The sequence below is a fragment of the Caenorhabditis briggsae genome, assembly GCF_000004555.2.
Source record: "Caenorhabditis briggsae complete genome, chrI, whole genome shotgun sequence".
Classification (NCBI taxonomy): domain Eukaryota; kingdom Metazoa; phylum Nematoda; class Chromadorea; order Rhabditida; family Rhabditidae; genus Caenorhabditis; species Caenorhabditis briggsae.
This window is the reverse complement of record NC_013489.2, coordinates 2,838,040-2,856,940: the sequence shown is the minus strand read 5'-3', so window position 1 is coordinate 2,856,940 and position 18,901 is coordinate 2,838,040. Positions and strand designations below refer to the sequence as shown.

Below are 18,901 nucleotides of genomic sequence, written 5' to 3'. Positions count from 1 at the left end.
AGAAGATTAACAAAAAAACACAAAACTAAGAAGTTGAAAACAATTATAAGCAAGCTCAATATGACGTTCGTAAAAGAATCGTGTGGATCGAAAAGGGTCTCGAGGGGAAAACACATTCGGAACACACACACTTACACAAATCTCTGCGTCTCTCCCCCCTCAACACACCCGTCTGGCTTTTCTCGGCACTCTCCATCAAACCCATTATACCTCTCGCTGTTCCGTCGACTGCCTCTTCCCTTTTTAAGCACCCAATTAATATTTGTCTGACTGTCTGGCGCTCTCTCCTCTCTCGAACACTCTCTCACTTCTCGTTCTCTCCCCGAGAGAGGAGGCGCCTTCCCTCCCGTCTTTCTCTTCTTGTATCCCTTGTGTTGCCTGTGTTACCCCGTCCTCCCATCCATCCATTTTCCCCCCGCCGTCACCCCCAGCCTCTCCCTCCACCATCTTCCCCCCCTTTTCAAAAATCGATACTTTTGACAGGGCTGAAAAATCTCAAAAATCCCAAAAAAGTCCTTTCTGATAAAAGAAGGATTCATGAAATTCCCCCAACTAAATGAAAATCCTATGGGAAAGTGATTGGCAGGGCTCACGCATCGAGCAGGCCATCACCCATTTGTCATGGCTCGAACAGCCAGACAAACCCGATCATGGAATGTTGGGTGTTGGCACCGAGACTGGATCTGTTGGTGTCACTTTTACCGATTTTCGCCCGACGCCTGATGATTTAACCAGGTGAGTCATTCATTTTGATTATAACTTTTGTAGTTTTGGTTCAATTTTAATTATTCGCATACCAAAATGTTGGAAATTTTATGTTCTTCAATTTTGTAATTTAACAGTATTTACGAATACTTGATCTATCTGGTGAAAAACTGCTCTAAAGATAACAATACCAATTTTCTAGAAATTATGACTTGGTGTAATTTGGATGACTCAGAACTTTTTTCAGTTTTTAAGTAAGTTCATTAATTTTTATATCAAAATGTGTGAAATTTTATAATCTACAAGTTTGTAGTTGAACATTGTTCACAAAAACTCAATCTACCTAATGAATATGAGCTCTAAAGATAAAAACATTTGATTTGTGGAAACCAGACTATGGTTACCAGATCTAGGCATGATTTTGGATTACTTGTAACTCTTTTAGTTTTAAAGTTCTTTTATAAGTTTTTATATCAAAATATAAGAAATTTTATAACCTACAACTTTGTAGTTGACCACTTTTTCAGAAAATTTGATCTACCTAATGAAAATGCGCTCTGAAGAGAACGTACCCCGGAAACATTGTTAGACTTATAAGTCCTAAAGTTTTTCTTCAGTTTACAAGGTTTTTGTTTCAAAACATTGGAATTTTTATTGTATTTTTCCAAATTTGTTGGTCACAAAAACGGGGAAAAACATTTTTGATTTTATTCGGACTCATGACTCATTGATGTAGGAAACGTCCTTGATGTAGATTGATGCTAATTTGATTAGAATTGAGAATTTTTTTTTGGAAAGTTATCAGATTAAAAAGAATTTGAGATAGTATTAATCTGATTAAAAGGAATCGTAATCATTTGTTGAAAAAAATTGGAATCTGAAAATCCAATTTTAATTGACCGTATTTTTTGGTAATTTGCTCATAACTTGGATAATATTTTACCGATTCATTAGATTTTTATGCCAAAATGGAGAAAATTCCAGAAGCTACAATTTTTTGGTTAAGCACTTTTCCCAATAGTTTGATCTACCTGGTGAAAATGCGCTCTAATGAGAATGCCCTTGACGGGGTCTTAAATAGGCCATAAGCTCTCCAATTTTGAGCCTTTTTTCTAAAGTTTACACTAACTTGTTCGAAATTTCATTGTTTTTAAGATTTTCATAATTCACTATACATTATTCTTGGAAATTTCTAGAATTTCCAGAGTTTCTTCCGCCTTTATGACTTCAAATTTCAAATTAGGTTCATCTGACCAAAAATATTTTTAGAAGTAATTTTTAGCGAAAACTAGATTTTGTTATTTTCAATTGCTAACCTTGTTTACAGGTATAAATTACTTGAAGTGGAAGGAAAATTTTTTGGTAGAAAAAATATTTTTGAAGGAGTTTTTTCTAAATTTTGAAAAATTGGGAGTACTGTAGAACACTACTGTAAAAATGAATTACTGTAGTGAAGTTCAAAATATCAGACCATAATTGTACTTTGTGGTCTTGACCGTTTTCTTGGTTTAAGAGGATTATGTAAAAAAATTCAAATTTTAGTTTTTTCCCAAAAATTTAGTTCTGATTGTGAGTTTAATTATTCATAACTTTTCAATTTTTGGCTAAACTGCTATAAATTTTACACTAAAATGTTGGAAATTTTATAATCTACAAACTTGTAGTAAAACAATTTTAGCGAAAATTTGATCTACCTAGTGAAAATGCGCTCTAACCAGAGTTATGTCATTTTTGACATATCAGAACTTGGAGCGATTTTTGAACACTCAAAACTTTTGTAATTTTCACTCAATTGTTATGGTTTTAATATTAAAATGTAGGAAATTTTATGTTAAATAAATTTGCTGTTAATCACATCTTTTGAAAATTTGATCTACCTAGTGTAAATGCGCCCTAATGATAATTGAGCCGGATGAAACTAAAATTGTTCATAACTCGCTTGGCTTCCAACGAATTTTAGTGATTTTTATACCAAAATGTAGGAATTTTTTCGGACTATAGTTGTATAAATAGTAACAAATTGAAAATTTTTGAAATTTCTGCAGTAATTGCGCTACAAGGAGATTACCCCTTTGAAAAATTGAATATCGGATTTGCTCCCCTGTACGCACACTTTAAGCTCAATTATCTCGGTCCCTGTAAAAGATAACAAAAGTTGATTAATTCATAAATTACTTATCATAGATTTATTAATATTTTATCAGTTGACAGTCTTTTGGTATCTTTTACAGGGGCCGAGATAATTGAGCTCAAAGTTGGGTGGGTTTCCATTAGAGGAAATATGAGTTAATGATTTTTATACCAGAATCTTTAAAACTATGATTATTTTCAGATACAACTTCAATCTCCGCGGGCATCACAACACGATCCGAATAGTGACCTGGAACAAAGCTCACTCCAAACTTGCCTCTTGTGATGCTTCTGGAATCATCTATGTCTGGGTTCGAAATGACGATCGTTGGTCCGTAGAACTCGTCAATGATCGTGGTGTCAAAGTTGTTGATCTAGCATGGAGTCCGTGTGGCGGAAGTGCTTTAATCTGTTACGAAGACAATTTCGTGCTCATCGGAAGTGCCAACGGCCAGCGAGTGTGGAGCAATTCGTTTCCCGGATCCTCAAATGTTACCTGTGGAGTATGGGCGCCGGATTCAAAGCAACTCGTTCTTGGATTCACTTCCGGAACGATTCAAGTGTTGTCCAATCAGGGTGCAAATATCACAGAGCGAAGTTTCACAGAAGACAAGTTGATGCAAATGGCATTTTCAACGTTGAGAAATGCAGGAACTAAAGAGGAAGAATGGACATTGGCCATGTTAACTGCATCTAACAAGATTATCATGATCAATGCATTCGATCAAATCAATTCGGATGTCTATCGATCGCCATTCTATATTTATAAAATGCAATGGAATCCGGATGGAACAATTCTTGCCGTGATCAATTCCAACGATGAACTTGTCTTTCTAGACATCCACTGTCGAGTTATTCATAAGGATCGTCTGACTATTGAGCAATGGCACAACAAGACGCTGGTCACACCGCCCATGTGCAATCCAAAACTATCGGCATTCACATGGGCCCATCAGGGAAATGTAGTGATTCTGGCTGCTGGTGGAACCATGTTCTGTGGACGAATCCTTTTTGGTGTTCCTAGTCTCTTTGAACTTGTCACTTATGGAATGTGGAAAATGATGGGAAGCTCGGCGAAAGATGTGGATAAGTTGCCGATTCCGTTGAAGGAGATGAATGCTGTTAGAGAGTTGGATCATCATGTTGTACGGGTGAGTGTTGGTTTTCTAGAACACTGTCTTTTAGGCCAACCTTGAGCGTCACATAATTTTTGAAGCATTCGACTTTTAACTACAATTTGATCACTTAGGTGCATTTTGGACGACTTCTAACTTTATTAGTTTTACTTAAATTTCAAAGAATTTTTTAAAATCAAAATTTGTGAAATTTTATAGCTTTTAATTTTGTAGTTTACCTCTTTTAATTAAAATTTGATCTACCTAGTGAAAATGCGCCCTAATGACAACTAAATATCTGTCGAAACCAGAGCTGCGTATGATTTTGGATGGCTCATAACTCTCCTAATTTTTATTCAATTATGAAGACTTTTTTTTCAAAATGTGGGAAGATTTATGCCATTCATTTTTGCTGTTATACACTTTTAAAGAAAATTTGATCTAAGCTGTGAAAATGCGCTCTAATGAAACCCTACAAAACTCTTGTTGGTTTTTGGCCTAAAATTCTGATGACGTCAATTTCTTTTTCCTAGATTTTTCTAAATCTTGTATTTCTTAAGACACAGAGAAAGTTCCAGATTTTTTCCAAGATTTGATTACGTCAGTAGTCCCTTCCCAAAAAGGATCAGAGATAATCCTCTGATAATATGTCTTGAACACAATTTTTTTTGAATAGAATTCGTTAGAGAGATTTGTGGGCGGATTATGTATCGAATAGATTTTTTTATTTCTTTTGGATTTTTCTAGAATTCCAGAATAACAATGAGCAATGAATAAATTCAGGGGAAAGGAAAACAAGGAAAAAGGAAAAAAGAAGCAACCCAATTTTCGAACAATCTTAACTATTGGAATATTGGCTAGAACTTTTTGAAAATGTACATAAATTGTGCAGAATTTTATTATCTACAATTTATTATTTAAACACTCTTCACAAAAATTAGATCTACCTAGTGAAAATGCGCTCTAATGACAGTATGTCATTTTTGACGTATAGAAATTGAGATGACCTATAACTTTTGTAGTTTTCAACCAATTCGAAAGATTTTTAGATCAAAAAGTGTAAAATATTATAATCAACAAATTTGCTGTAATACACTTTTTTATGAAGGTTTGACCGCCGTGGTGAAAATGTGCTCTTATGAGAATTCACCTTAATAATGGAATTTGGCATATAACTCTCCCATTTCTAAACCGATTTTAACGATTTTTATACCGAAATGTGTGAAATTTCAATACCTATTTTTTCAATTGAAATTTACAAATTTTCAGTGTCGAATCCCGCGTCCCGAAGAGATTTGTGACTACGTCTGCAGTGTCGTCGATGCCCGTTGCTACTGTACCATCCGCCCGATGGCTCGTGGCAGTCACACCTATGTGCTATGTTTTGAGCACATGGGCGGTCTGGTGCCGTTGTTGGTTGGAAGGCAGGTGAATCGGTTTTTACCTCAATTTCAAATTACGATGCATCACTGGGACCCATATCCAACGCTGAAGTTTCATATCGGACCTGGAGGATCCGCTCAAGTTGGTTAGTCATTTTTGGCCTCATTTAAAAGATCAAAAAATTGATTTTGAAGTTTTGAAACATAAATTATCTGAAAGTACATTTCCAGAGCTTTTTAATGAGTTAAAAAAAAATTTTGAAAACTGACAAAGTTACAGAGTTTTTAAAAAATAATTTTAAAGAAAATTTCAAGAAATTGGGTTAATTGTTTTCATAATTTATTTTGTTGTTCAATTTCCATCCGAATTTGACCAATTTAGTATCAAAATGATCCTTGAAAATTGAACTTTTTGATTTTATTAATTTTTATAAGTTTTTTAAACTTCAGAAGACGTCAACGGTACAATTATCCCATCGACCAATCGGAATTCGTTGTGGCGGAGGAGTAAACGGCAGATTCGAGCATTGATGACGAGGTGAGATTTGTGAATTCAAATTTTTAACTACATCAAAATATGTAAAATTTTATGAGCTACAAGATTGTAGTTAAATATTGTTTACAAAAATTTGATCTACCTAGTGAAAATGCGCTTTAATGATAGTTGTGTAATTTTTGACTAATTAAGCTAAAAGCCGTTTTGAAAGGTTCAAGTTTTGTAATTTTTACTCTTTTTATGGTTTTGATACCAAAATTTGGGGAATTTTATGAACTACAAATTCACAGTTATTGAAAGCAAAAAATTGATCTACTTAGTGAAAATGCGCTCTAATGAGATTGCACCTCAATAATGGAAATTGGCCCATATTGTCAAATTAAAAAAAACTGGGACCTGAGAATTTGAAAACTTTTGCTTTTTTTTTTTGATCTACGAAAAAGCGCGGCAAAAACGTAATATTTCAGATTTTTGACTCGTTCGAGCTACTTTCGCGTTTAAATTTAGTTTTTTTTGCTGAAAAATAGATTCTAGAGATGCTAGCGATCATTTTTATACCAAGAAATCAATATTTTGTTCAGAAAATCCCACTAAATTCACATGAATAAATTTGTTATCCACAGTATCCGTTTTCGCTCCGCCTTCTTGTAAATCGACACGAGCGTCGTCTCCGAGATTTTCAGGTGTCACTTTTTTTAATCCGACAATAACTCCTCTAATTCTTTTCCGATTTTTTTGATTTTCATAGCAAAATGTGTGGAATTTTTTGATCTACAAATCTAAAAGATTCAAAAATATATAACTTTTCTGATGACGTCATTTCCCATGTCGTCTTTCGCCACCCACCCACACAGGGAAATATATACAAGAAACCGGTTCTCTCTCCCTCTCTCTCTCTCTCTCTCTCTCTCTCTCTCTCTCTCTCTTTTTTTTGTATTATTTTCGAACCTTTCTTCTTTAGAGACACCGTGAGTATATATATGTTGTTTGTTACATAAGGTCTATTTGCGTCAGGCAGAAAAAAGAACCAGTGGGCGGAAATCGGCAAATTACATAAGGAAAAATTATATGAGGAAAAAAGGAAGAAAATAAAGTTTTTAGGGATTAAAAATGGCATTGGACAAACAGACACACATACACACAGACATAAATGTGGGATTTTGAAATTCGAAACACTTCAAACATTCAGGCATAATATGTATGAGTATAATTTCAATAGCTTTTCAGGGGGTAATCGCATAGAGCGCATTTTTACTAAGTAGATCAAATTTTTATGTTTGATATTTTATAACCAATTTGTAGGCCATAAAATTTCACACATTTTGGTATTTAAATCATAAAAATTGATAAACGATTACAAAAGTTATAGGCGTTGAAAAAAAATACAAAAAATCGCTTTATCTCAAAAATGACACAACTATCGTTAGAGCACATTTTCATCTTTTGATGAAAAAAGTTTAACTACAATTTTGTAAAGCATGAAAATTTACAAATTTTGAGGTAAAATTCATTTCATTAGATAAGAAAGTTCAAAAGTTATGAGGGCTCCAAAATGGCTGATTCTTTGAACTGAAAAAGATATTTTCAGAGTTGTCTACACCGGACGAACAAGACCGATTCAATGGACCACTTTGTGAGTTTTCTGAAATCTCAAAGATGGATTTCAAGAATTCCAAAATTTCAAAAAAAAAATTTCCAGACCCGGTCGTCCTCGGAAACCGGACACCCGTCTGATCCAAGTGAACTCAAATGTCTGGTGCACCCGATTCAACATCTCCTCACTGTCTCCCAATCTTCTCCCTAACTTTTTGGGTCAAGTCATCTACAAAACCTCCGTTCTACATCTTCAACCCCGTCAGATGACTATCGATTTGGCAGTGCTAAAAAAAGACAAAACCGGAGCTACACGGAAACTTCCAGAAATGACAGAATCCACGACAACTCACATGACGTCATCTGGAGGCGAGGGGTTGACATCTGAAGAGCGTCAATTCTTCGAGAAGATTCTTCTAGAATGCCTCTCGCTTCGCGCGGCAATCAACTCGTCAAATTTTGGAAAATCCGAAGAACCTCTTCCCCTTCCTTCAACGTCTTCTTCAACACGTGCCGTTCGAGAATCCACGTCATCAACTCAAACAACGCCAATCTCAACCAGAACACTGGAGTCTTCATCCAAGCACGATGTGACTAGTATGACGAGTTCTGCTTCCACGTGGCATGAGGAAATTGAAACCTTGGCTTTTATCGATGGAGATCAGACTGACGATCGGACCCTTTTAGTGGAACGACCGGCCTTGAAGAGTGGATTTGCGGCGATGGAGATGCAGGCGAGCAAGAAGGATGCGGAGGTGATTCGAGCCAATGTTGATAAGCTGGCGTCGATTGCCGAACAGCTCAGCAAGAGACATGGGGATTTTGATGTGGTGAGTGATTTTGCAAGATTTTTATATAAAAATGTGTAGAAATTTATAGTCTACAAATTTGTTGTTGAACATTTTTCATTAAAGTTTCATCTACCTAATGAAAATGCGCTCCAACGACAACTGTGTAGTTGACTATAAAAGTTCAGATGTCCTGTAACTTTTGAATTTTCGAATCTATAACAATGGTGTTTATACCAAAATGCAGGAAATTTAATGAGCAAAAAATTTGTAATTAGTTACTTTGAACCGAAGATTGATCTACTTTGCGAAAATACGCTCTAATACGATTACACCGACTTTCATGATTTTTAGACCAAAATGTGACAAATTTTAGCACCTTTAATTCCCAAATTTTTCCAGAAACGCGACAAACGAGACGTTAAAGAAATGCGAGCCCAGATGAAAAATCTGCTGAAGCGAGTGAACGATATCGAGCAAAAAGTGACGGCTGGCGATGTGAAAACTGAAGTTCGTCAGCTATTGGCAACGCTGAAAGAAATGAAAAAAGCGCTTGGCGAGGGCGTACCGAAGAGTGGAAAACATCCGAATTCGAATTGTAAAATCGAGACGATGACCAACAAGACGCCGTTTTGGAACGAGCAAAATCAAGTGTATCAGTTGGATTTTGGCGGAAGAGTCACTCAGGAATCGGCAAAAAATTTCCAGGTTCGTTTTTTGGATCACTCATAACTTTTGAAATTTTTATTCTATGTTGTTGGTTTTTAAACCAAAATGTAGGAAATTTTATGATCTACAATTTTGTAGTGTAATACTTTTTATGAAAATTAAATCTGCCTAGTGAAAATGCGCTCTAACGAGAGTTGTGTCATTTTTGTAACATTTGAATTCAAAGCGATTTTGGATGATTCATAACTCTTGCAGTTTTTACTTGATTCTTTTGATTTTTATATGAAAATGTGTAAAAAATTATGAGCTACAGAGTTGTAATAAGTTACTTTTAACGAAACTTTGATCTAAGCAATGAAAAAGCGCTCTAATTGCAGTTGCGTCGTTTTTGACATATTAGACCATAAAGCAATTTTGGAAGATTCATAACTCTTGTAGTTTTTGCATGATTTTTATGATTTAAATACCAAAATGTTGGAAATTTCACAATCTATAAATATGTAGTTTATTACTTTTTATGAAAATTTGATCTACCTAGTGAAAACGCGCTCTAATGCAAATCAACTAAAACAGGTGATAACTTCTTCAGTTTTCATCCAATTTTTAACATTTAAAAAAAAAAAAAATTTCAGATCGAGCTGGACACAAAACAAGTTCTGCAATTTGGCAGAATCGAAGGCGGCGCCTATACACTCGACTTCCGATATCCATTCTCAGCGGCTCAAGCGTTTGCCGTAGCCCTGGCCAGTATCACTCAACGGCTCAAATAATTAAAAAAAAAACTTTTAAAAAATTTAAACCCTCTCTCTACCCATTTTTCTGTTTTCCCAATGACAACGAGTTTTTCTCCCCGTTCCAGAAAAAAAACCCATATATGTCCGCTATAGGCTCCGCCCCTTTTGGAGGCGGAGCCAAACATTTTAAATACAACGACAAAAAAATAATTGTAGGTGCTACCACTTCTCTCTCTCTCTCTCACTCAGATTTCGACTTTCCTTGACCCCCAATTTTCTGTGATTATCTGTATAATTAAGTGGGCGGAGCCTAATAAGTCTCGCACACTCGCTAGTTTTTGTCATAGCTCTTTCCTCAATAACATCCTTGTGATTATTTTTGGGTGGGAAATTTGAAATTTTCAAACTTCCCGCCTTTTCTTGGCCTCAACACTTTGTAGATTCACAAAACATGTACTTAAATTTGTCTGGAAAATTATCGTTTGATTTTTCGTTCTTTCACAACGCCTTCTCAACTTCCTGCAAAATCCACATCATCCACCATAATACCATCACAACGAAATGCGATAATAAAAATTGTTCGAGAATTGTTAAAATTTCTTTTTTTGGTTTTTTGAAAATTTCCAGATTTCTTTCCGACTCCTTGGGAGAGCCGAAAAGCCAGCATATCGTATACGACTTCTCCACCTTCGTCGCCTTGGTGCCCGCGTAGTGTAGAGGCTAGCGCGCTAGGCTTTTCACAGGTCCTGGGCGCGCATACGCATAATGGATGGGCGACGGAGGACGCGCCGATGAATTGGGTACAGGGAAAGGGCACCGGTATGGGGCATATACGGGGCATATGGGGCACACCGCCGCCGCAAAGCATCTCCTCGCCTGGCTTGCTGGCACTCGATGAAATGAACTAAAACGTTGGTTGGGGGTTCCTAGAAGTATCAGTTAAGTTCTATTGTGATGTGATTTTGTTCAGGTCTTCCGATTTCGTACTTTTCCTTTATTATTCCATATTTTTTTATATTTTGAACGACATATTACTGATTTTTCGAAACTCAATGTTTTGGTTTTGAAAAAGACTTATGGCAGTTTCCATTTAAATTTGATATGCAATCAAAAACAGAACAAAATGGGAAAAAATTCGCTAAAAATTGTTTTTTTTTTCATTTGTTCAAAAAATGTCTCACTTTCACTTTTTTGAAATTGCATGAAAAATTGAAAATTTTTATAATTTAAACTTTGTAATTATTGTATACTTACCAACTTACCTTTTACTCCACCTGAAAATACGATTTTTACAATAATTACAAAGTGAAATCAAAAAAAAATCTCAATATCACCTATTTTGGCGAAAAACATAGCAATTAACGAGTGAAAGACATGTTTCTGCAAGAATTCAGCGATTTTTTATTCTGCCATAACTCTTTTTCACAAAAAACATCGAAGGAATAATCGAAAAACCAGAAATGTAGGCTCGAATTGACGAAAAATTGACAAAGTTGCCGGTGTGGATTTACGGTAAACAATGGGCGCATCCGGGATTTCGGAGTGTTGTAGTCGGCCTACCGTATCAGACCCATATCGCACACATCGCCCACCCACCCAGAATCCATCTAGGATACGCGCGCATTCGGAACACTCGATTCAGCCTCTCCCGCATCGCACACATATGAGACTCATCGCAGCTCGTTGTTCGCGATATGTGTCAAACGGACTTCTAGAGGATCGCATATGGATCGGGTGCTTTATGCGCATCATCGCCCAGGACCTGTGTTGTCCCGCAATGTGCAGGTTGAGTCTCATAGGTGGCAACTTTTGTTTTTTTCTTTTTTTTGAATTTGACCATAAAAAAACCTTCCCTGTAGCATTTATTCACATTTTACAGTATCCCAGATATCAAATAAATCACATAAATTTAATAAATTTACAAAGAAAAAAGTTCAAAAACGATGAACGCGAATCCCTTGACCAGGTTTCGACACGAAAAGCGACGGAAGCTTCTCAATGTTCGCCACGTCATCAGCCGCCATCAACACCACAGCACATCCACCCCATCCGGCTCCAGTTAGACGGGCTCCGAGAGCTCCGTGCTTTGTATAGAGCTCACAAATTGCGTCCAACTCTTCACAGCTACACTCGTAATCGATTGCACAGCTTCGATGGCTGGCATTCATCAGGACGCCCATCTGTTTGATGTCTTTCGATTCACACGCCGATTCGAATAGTTCCACACGATGCGCCTCACTGAAGACGTGGCGAGCGCGGGAGCGAAGTTTGAAGTTGGTGACTGGAACGTTTATAAATTCATAGACAAAGATTTGATGGTTTCAGAACAATTTTCAGATTTCAAAAATGTTGATTTTGAACCAAGTTATGACAATTTCAAATATTTGAAAAAATATGGCCTGGGTTTGGATTTCTAGGCCACCAAACAAATTATTCTCATAACTCAGCTCAAAATCGGCATTTTCAAAGTCTGAAAACTGATTTTGAATCACTGAATCATACGCTTTGATATCATGCACACCACGGCCTAGTTTTCTGGAAATTTAGTTTTCTAGGTCAGCAGACTAAGATGTGTATAATTCGCTTCAAAACCAATATTTTGGAATTCTGAAAACTGTTTGAAGTATCGCAAGAAAAGAGCTTTCAAATCATAGTTTACGAGACGCAGACAATGAGACACTCTAACTGTCTGCGTCGCTCTTAACTTCAAATAGCTAAAACTTGCTTCCTGATGCTTCTAGAGAAGCGATTTTTCCAGAAATGTGTAAATTTACTAATCCGTTCTTTCTATTCAAAAATCAGCGTTCTAGGATGTCTAGGGCCCGAGATATAGCTAGCTGAAACGTTTTGAGACGCAGACAACGAGACACTCTAACTGTCTGCGTTTCTTCAATCTTTGAGAGATCATATCTCGGCTCCTAGATAAGTGAGAGACTTGATTTTTAGACCTAAAATTTCAAAATTTCCAATCACATATTCCGCTGAAAAAAAAATTTTCTAGGACATTTCGGAGCCAAGATATAATTACCTAAAGATGCGAGAGGCGCAGGCAACGAGTTTCTAACTGTCTGCGCCCCTTCAAACTTCTTTACTATCTTTACTATTAACAATCACCAAATTCTGTGTGTGAGTGTGTATGTGTGTGTGTGTCCGGTGTTCCCGGGTCACCTGCCCTATCGAAGTCCAGAATGGACCAAAATTTCTCAAATTTTCACAGATGACCCGAAATAGCAGCGAGATGATGCCCGAGTATTTTATACTTCTAAATTTTGTTTCTGATGTCTTCTGAAGACGTTCTTCTATTTCTACAGTGCAAATTTTTAGAAAAATATTGAAGAAATATTCACGTCATTCCCGTCTAACCGCCTAAATTTTTTTCTTATCCACGCTATTTCTGAGAGAAACGTGATTTTCTAGAAATATTCTTTTGGCATGGGTTTTAAAGATTTGAAAGGGAGAAAAAATTCTGAAAGGTGGAAGAGAAAGTGAATAAAAGGAAAGAAAGAGAATGCGAGGAAAAATAACAGCGCCCTTTCTGGATCACTCGAATTTTCAGAATTCAGAATAATTTTCAAAATTTCCGAACTTAATTTCATAATTTTCAAACTTCGGAATATATACATTTCTGAGATCTTATTCACCGAATTTGCCAAAAAATTTCAAACGTTAAGATTTTCCAACTTTTCAGGTTTTCAAATCTCGGAGTTTCTAAATTTTCGAATTCTCAAATCTAAATTTCTGATTTTTCAAAGTTCCAATACTTTTCGACTAGAATGTTTTTCGAAAAGTTGAATTTCTGAATTTCCAATTTTTCAGGTTCTCAAATTCTAGATTTTCTAAACTTTTTCGAAATTCTATACATTTTGCGGACAGGGCCGTCTCAGGCCAGCCCGGCATTTAGTAAGTATGCGAATTTCGAAATTTTTCAATTCTTTAAAGGAGGCCAGACAGCAAAATTTTCGGGGAAAATTTCAGGGAACGTGTGATTTGCCGTCGCGGTGTTCGCACCTAAAGCACGCAATCCGACGCGCAAACTTTTTTTTATTTTTTTATTTTCCTACTTCATTTTTCCAAATTTTAAACGAATTTACAATTTAAAAAACGGTTTTTTTGTAATTTATTGTAAAAACCATATAAAATAGATTTTTTTCGTAAATTTCCGGTTCAGTCGAATGATTATTTTGTCAGTGGCCGGTTTTTTTTTAAATATGCAAAAAAAAAATTTTTCTCCGATTGCCGTTTCGTCTTTCTTTCAACTGGTATTTTTTCGTCTCATTATTACTCCGAAAATGAAAACAATACAGTATGCTTCATGAATGAGGTTTTCAGCAACGCCTTCACATCTTCTGCTCACTTCGCCTTGCGACGAAAATCTCGGAAGGAAAAAAATTATCATTTTACGATTTTTTGAATTTTTTGTGTTCTTACTAAATATTTAATGTATTTTTTGCATAATTTATTTGTTGACATAATAAACTGCATATATTATTTTCAACAGTGTTTCTTATTTCGTAGATAGGCTTTGACGGCACGCTGACGTTCCGAAAATTCCCATTCCAAAAATTTTGAGTTCCAAACGTTGAATCCAAAAGATACAAGCTAAGAAAAAAGGGGAACCATCAGCGGGGACTGAACCTCCGACCTTCTGAATGCTACCATAGAGCGTACCCACTACACCACGCGTGTGAGAGGCGACGACCGCGTTGATTTGTCTTATGAAGCGACGCCGCTGCAGCAAACGAGTGAGGAAATTACGGTCAGAAAAAAAAGCATTTTTTCGTCGGTGTAGTGTTTTTTTTTCTGGTTTTTAATTACAAAACTATACTTATACTTTAGACTTACCTCTTTTGAGAAAAAATAAAACTTTTGAAAATTTTGATGTCTCCCCTCCTTTAAAATCTGATATACCAAATTTCGATATTTGAGACAAACAGATTCAAACAATTTTCTAGATTTCAAAACTAATGTTTTCGTACATCTGATTTTTAAAAATTTACTAATCTCTGAACTTCCAAGTGTCTTACTTTCCCAATTTCCGGATATCCTTACTTCTGACTTTCCGAAATTCTGAATAACCGAAATATCGCAATTCGAAATTTCCTAATAGACCATGAAAAAATAGTCCCTGTAAAAAAGACAAAACCTGGCTCCTGTTAGCGAGGTTCAGCCCGGATGGGCGCAAGCCGACTGTTTTTCAAAATTCGAATATTTCGGATTTCAGAATCTTCGGAGACCAGAAATTTCAGTAAACCAGGACATTTAGTTATCCAAAATGTGAAGCTTCAGAAAACCGGGAATTCACATACTCCGGATTTCAGAACATAAAAATATTTTTTCAGTATTGGAAATTTATAAAAATTTGGGAAATCAAATATTCCGCAAAGAAAATTTATATTATGCTTGTCTGAGAAAAAAAAAGGTTAGAGAGTATTTTTTGCAGTCTGAATACGGTAGCGATATCGAAGCGGAGAGCCTAAATAGCACACATAAGGTGGAGACACAGACACTTTTTCTCTGCGTCTCAACCTTTTTTTCTCAGACAAGGATAATAGTATGCAAAACTTTCACAAATTTTGGTGAATTCGGAAACTCAAAAATGTTAAAATTAGAAACTCAATTGTAAGGTACAGCAAGCGGAAGCCAGGAGGTTGAGCCCCCGACAGGGGGCGTAAACCGACTGGTTTATTTATAATTTCTACACAATTTAAGCTATAAAGCACATTTCTAGCTCATCTAGAAGCCGAGATATAGCCATTTGTAGTTTAAGAGACGAGAGATGCAGACAACGAGGTTTTCTCTAACTGTCTGCGTCTCTTTGTGAGACCATATCTCAGCTCCTAGATGAGCTAGAGACTTGATTTTTGGACCAAAATGTTTGGGATTCTATATCTAGGCTCCCGAGGGAAAATTTCAGATGATGGCCTATTAAATAGAAACCTAGGCCATCTAAAATACTCACATTTCCTTGTGTTTTCTGTCAAACACTCTTCCAATTTATCATTTCCAATCAATTCGATCACTTGATCCTTTGTCAGCTCTTCTGGAATAATCTCCTCCACAATTTTCAGAATTTCCTCAAACGATTTTCCTGACAATGTTTGAATATCCTTCAAACGGAACGATGGGGTGGATAGAGAGAATTCGCGTTTCAGAATCTGTAAAAAATATTATCTGTGGAGCGCATTTGTCAACTGCGAGTTGGTCTGTTCAGCAGAGCGCGATTGTAAAGTACAAAATTTTCAAATTTTCAATTTGAAGCATGAGCGCTCCACCGAAACAAAAAAATTGACCTACCTGCGCGACGATTCGTCCCTCGATGACCCTCTCATTGTAATGCGACGTGGCTCCCTTATTCAGCTCGGTATTCGAGTGAACAACTACAAAAACCGCATTCTCTGGTAGTTCAATGTTTTTCGATCGCAAAGGATTGAAATCGATTCGAAGGGCAGTGCCTTCGGATGCCAACACTTCGGCGGCTTGATCCATTCCACCGCTGAGTGTTCCGATGAGTGGCTCACTTTTGGCACACAAATGGGCAAAGTTCTCTCTGAAAAATTTAATTGTCTAAGTTTTCAGAATGACGAGTCTAGAATCTCAAATGGTTTGGTTCAAAAATCAAGTCTCTAGCTCATCTAGGAGCCGAGATATGGTCTCTCAAAGATTGAAGAGACGCATACAGTTAGAGTGTCTCGTTGTCTGCGTCTCTCACATTTCTAGATGCTTATATCTCGCTTCAAACGTAGCCTAAAAAACGAGGTTTGTGCAAAATGTGTGATTGGGAATCCCAAACGTTTTGGTCCTAAAATCATGTCTATGGCACAGGGTAATCGCTGGGCATGGTATATGTGTTAGCGCGGCGCCGCATATGGACGACATGGGTACACCGGTCGCGCGCTATGTCTTCGCTATATGCGCGCACGCGCGATTGAAAGGCATATTGCGTTCATATTTCGTCCACAATTTCAGGTCGATTTAGCGATGGATATCTGTTATGTAACTATACTTATCTCGTAAAAAAAAGAGAAACGTATAGTTTCTCAGATTAGATCATCTACCTATAGGTACAAGACATCAAAGATGGGTTTCTGAAAAGGGGAGAAAATTTTGGTCGCCCCGCCCCCTTTCATTGCGGCGCCTAGTTGTAATAAGATGTGATTTTGTTCTGATCTTCCAATATGGTTCATTTTTCTCTTCAGATTCCACAGAGACCTTTTTCTTGTTTTCACAGAATGCTCTCACATTAAAAAATATGGCTGAAAATTTAAAATATCTCGATTTAACACCAACAAACCTTCATTCCACCTGAAAATGTGTTATTCCGCATATTCCGAAGTAAAATAGAAAAATCCCAATTTCAAGAAAAAACGGATTTTTTAAAAACTTTTACCAATTTCTTTACTAAAAATAAGTTGTATTTTTATCAGCCATAATTTTTTAAATGTGAAAACAGTGAGAAGTTCTTTGAAGACAGGAAAAATGATCGATATGATCGAAAAATTGATCAAGATTGGCGGTGAAGAATTAAACAACGCGCACTAGCATAATAGCGGAGTGTCGTTGGTGGGCTGTCGTTTTCATGGGAAAAGCGTGCATCCGATATGGATGCTACATATATGGGTGCGACCAGTCGTACCAAGAGTCGACGCATATAGCGCGCACGCGCTACCCACGGAATTATTATGGACGCACACAGCATCCTATGCGCGCCTAGGCAAATACCATACTCCGCGATTATGTGGGGTCATCTAGGAGCCGAGATATGGTCTCGCAAAGTTTGAAGAGACGTAGTCAGTTAGAGTGCCTCGTTGTCTGCGTCTCTCACCTCTTAAACTTCAAAGGATTATATCTTGGCTTCTAGATGAGCTAGAAAAGTGATTTTTAGCTAAAAACGTGTAGAAATTATGGAGCTAAATGTTTTGAACAAAATTTCAGAACATAAAGCAAAAATCGTAAATGTCAAAAATTAGGTTTTACTACGGTAGCATAGATATAGAATCTCTGACATTTTGGTTCAAAAATCGAGTCTCTAGCTCATCTAGGAGTCGAGATATGGTCCCTCAAAGTTTGAAGAGAGGCAGACAGTTAGAGTGTCTCGTTGTCTGCGTCTCTAAAAGTTTCATATACCTATATCTCGGGTCTCAGACGACCTATAACGCTGATTTTCAGATATAAATGCGGAATGAGAAATTCTAAACATTTTGGTCTAAAAAACAAGTCTCTAACTCATCTAGGAGTCGAGATATGATCTTTCAAAGTTTGGACAAACGCAGGCAGCCTGCGTCTCTAAAAGTTTCACATAGCTGTATCTCGGGTCCCAGACGTCTTAGAACTTTGATTCCTTTACCAGAATCTCTAATTACTGATCCTCCACAACCTTTGCCGACTACACCATACCTGGAAATATGCTGGAATGGATCTCCCTGCACAATCAGGCACAACGTGGCAAGTGCGGAGACGCAGACAAGAGACGAGCTGGACGAGAGTCCAGATGATGGTGGAATCGTTCCGTAGAGCAGAAAACTGATTCCGAATTGTTCGGATTTCTCGAAATCCAGAATTCCTTTCCATCCACATAAAAGATAATCACTCCATTTTGGAGAGGAGCTTCCTTGCCATGGACATGGGATCGGGGATTCCCATGAGGTGTATTTCGGGTCGAAATTCGAGAAAACGATGTTGTTCGTGGAATTTCGGGCGGCCAGGATCACGGTAGATGCGTCGATGGCCATTGGGAACACACCGTAGTCATGATAGTCAATGTGTTCGCCTGGAGAAGTGTTTTTTGGATTTTTGGGGGTTTCGAAGAAATTGAAATCTTTGGAACTTTTGAGTTTTGAGAATTTAGGAATTTTTTCAAAGTTTAAGAAACTGAACACTAAAATTCCTAGAAACTGAGAAATTCCTGGAAAAAATCAAACAACCCAAAAAACAGAAATTTCGAAAAATCTAAATTGAAAAAAAATGCATTTCATCTAAGCCCACCCGAACCATCATCTTTGAGCTCAATTATCTCGGTTCCTGTGAGAAATATCAAAAAGTAGTCAACTGATAAATTGTTGATCATAATATTACTAATTTTTTATTCGTTGACAAATTTTTTCTAACTACAGTATTTTCTGAGATATGCGCCTTTAAAGTTAACGCGCACTTTTCACCATCGTCTTACGATGTGGTAACTTCAAAAACGCATATCTCTAAAACTACTGTAGCTAGAAAAAATTTGTCAACTGATAAATTGTTTATCATAATATCATTAATACTTTAATAATTGACAATTTTTTGATACCGT

At 36.7% G+C, this 18,901-nt stretch overlaps 2 protein-coding genes across 2 annotated transcripts in view; one reads left to right on the top strand and one right to left on the bottom strand.

The window, feature by feature from the left end:
• Window positions 1-556: 556 nt before the first annotated feature.
• Window positions 557-9,648, top strand: Cbr-tub-2 (the record flags this gene model as incomplete). Its single annotated transcript, XM_045242122.1, has 8 exons — window positions 557-735; window positions 3,038-3,986; window positions 5,220-5,478; window positions 5,783-5,870; window positions 7,417-7,461; window positions 7,528-8,251; window positions 8,612-8,917; window positions 9,511-9,648. 8 exons carry the CDS (start codon window positions 557-559, stop codon window positions 9,646-9,648), a joined length of 2,688 nt encoding a protein of 895 aa, XP_045097511.1.
• Window positions 9,649-11,546: 1,898 nt separating this feature from the next.
• Cbr-tag-96 overlaps window positions 11,547-18,901 on the bottom strand; it is a gene marked incomplete at both ends in the record, with an annotated part of 8,191 nt that continues 836 nt past the window's right edge. Inside the window, 4 exons of the mRNA XM_045242117.1 lie at window positions 11,547-11,893; window positions 15,572-15,767; window positions 15,907-16,159; window positions 18,007-18,379. Coding sequence (XP_045097510.1) covers window positions 11,547-11,893; window positions 15,572-15,767; window positions 15,907-16,159; window positions 18,007-18,379 — 1,169 coding nt within the window. The remainder of the gene's footprint in view (window positions 11,894-15,571; window positions 15,768-15,906; window positions 16,160-18,006; window positions 18,380-18,901) is intronic.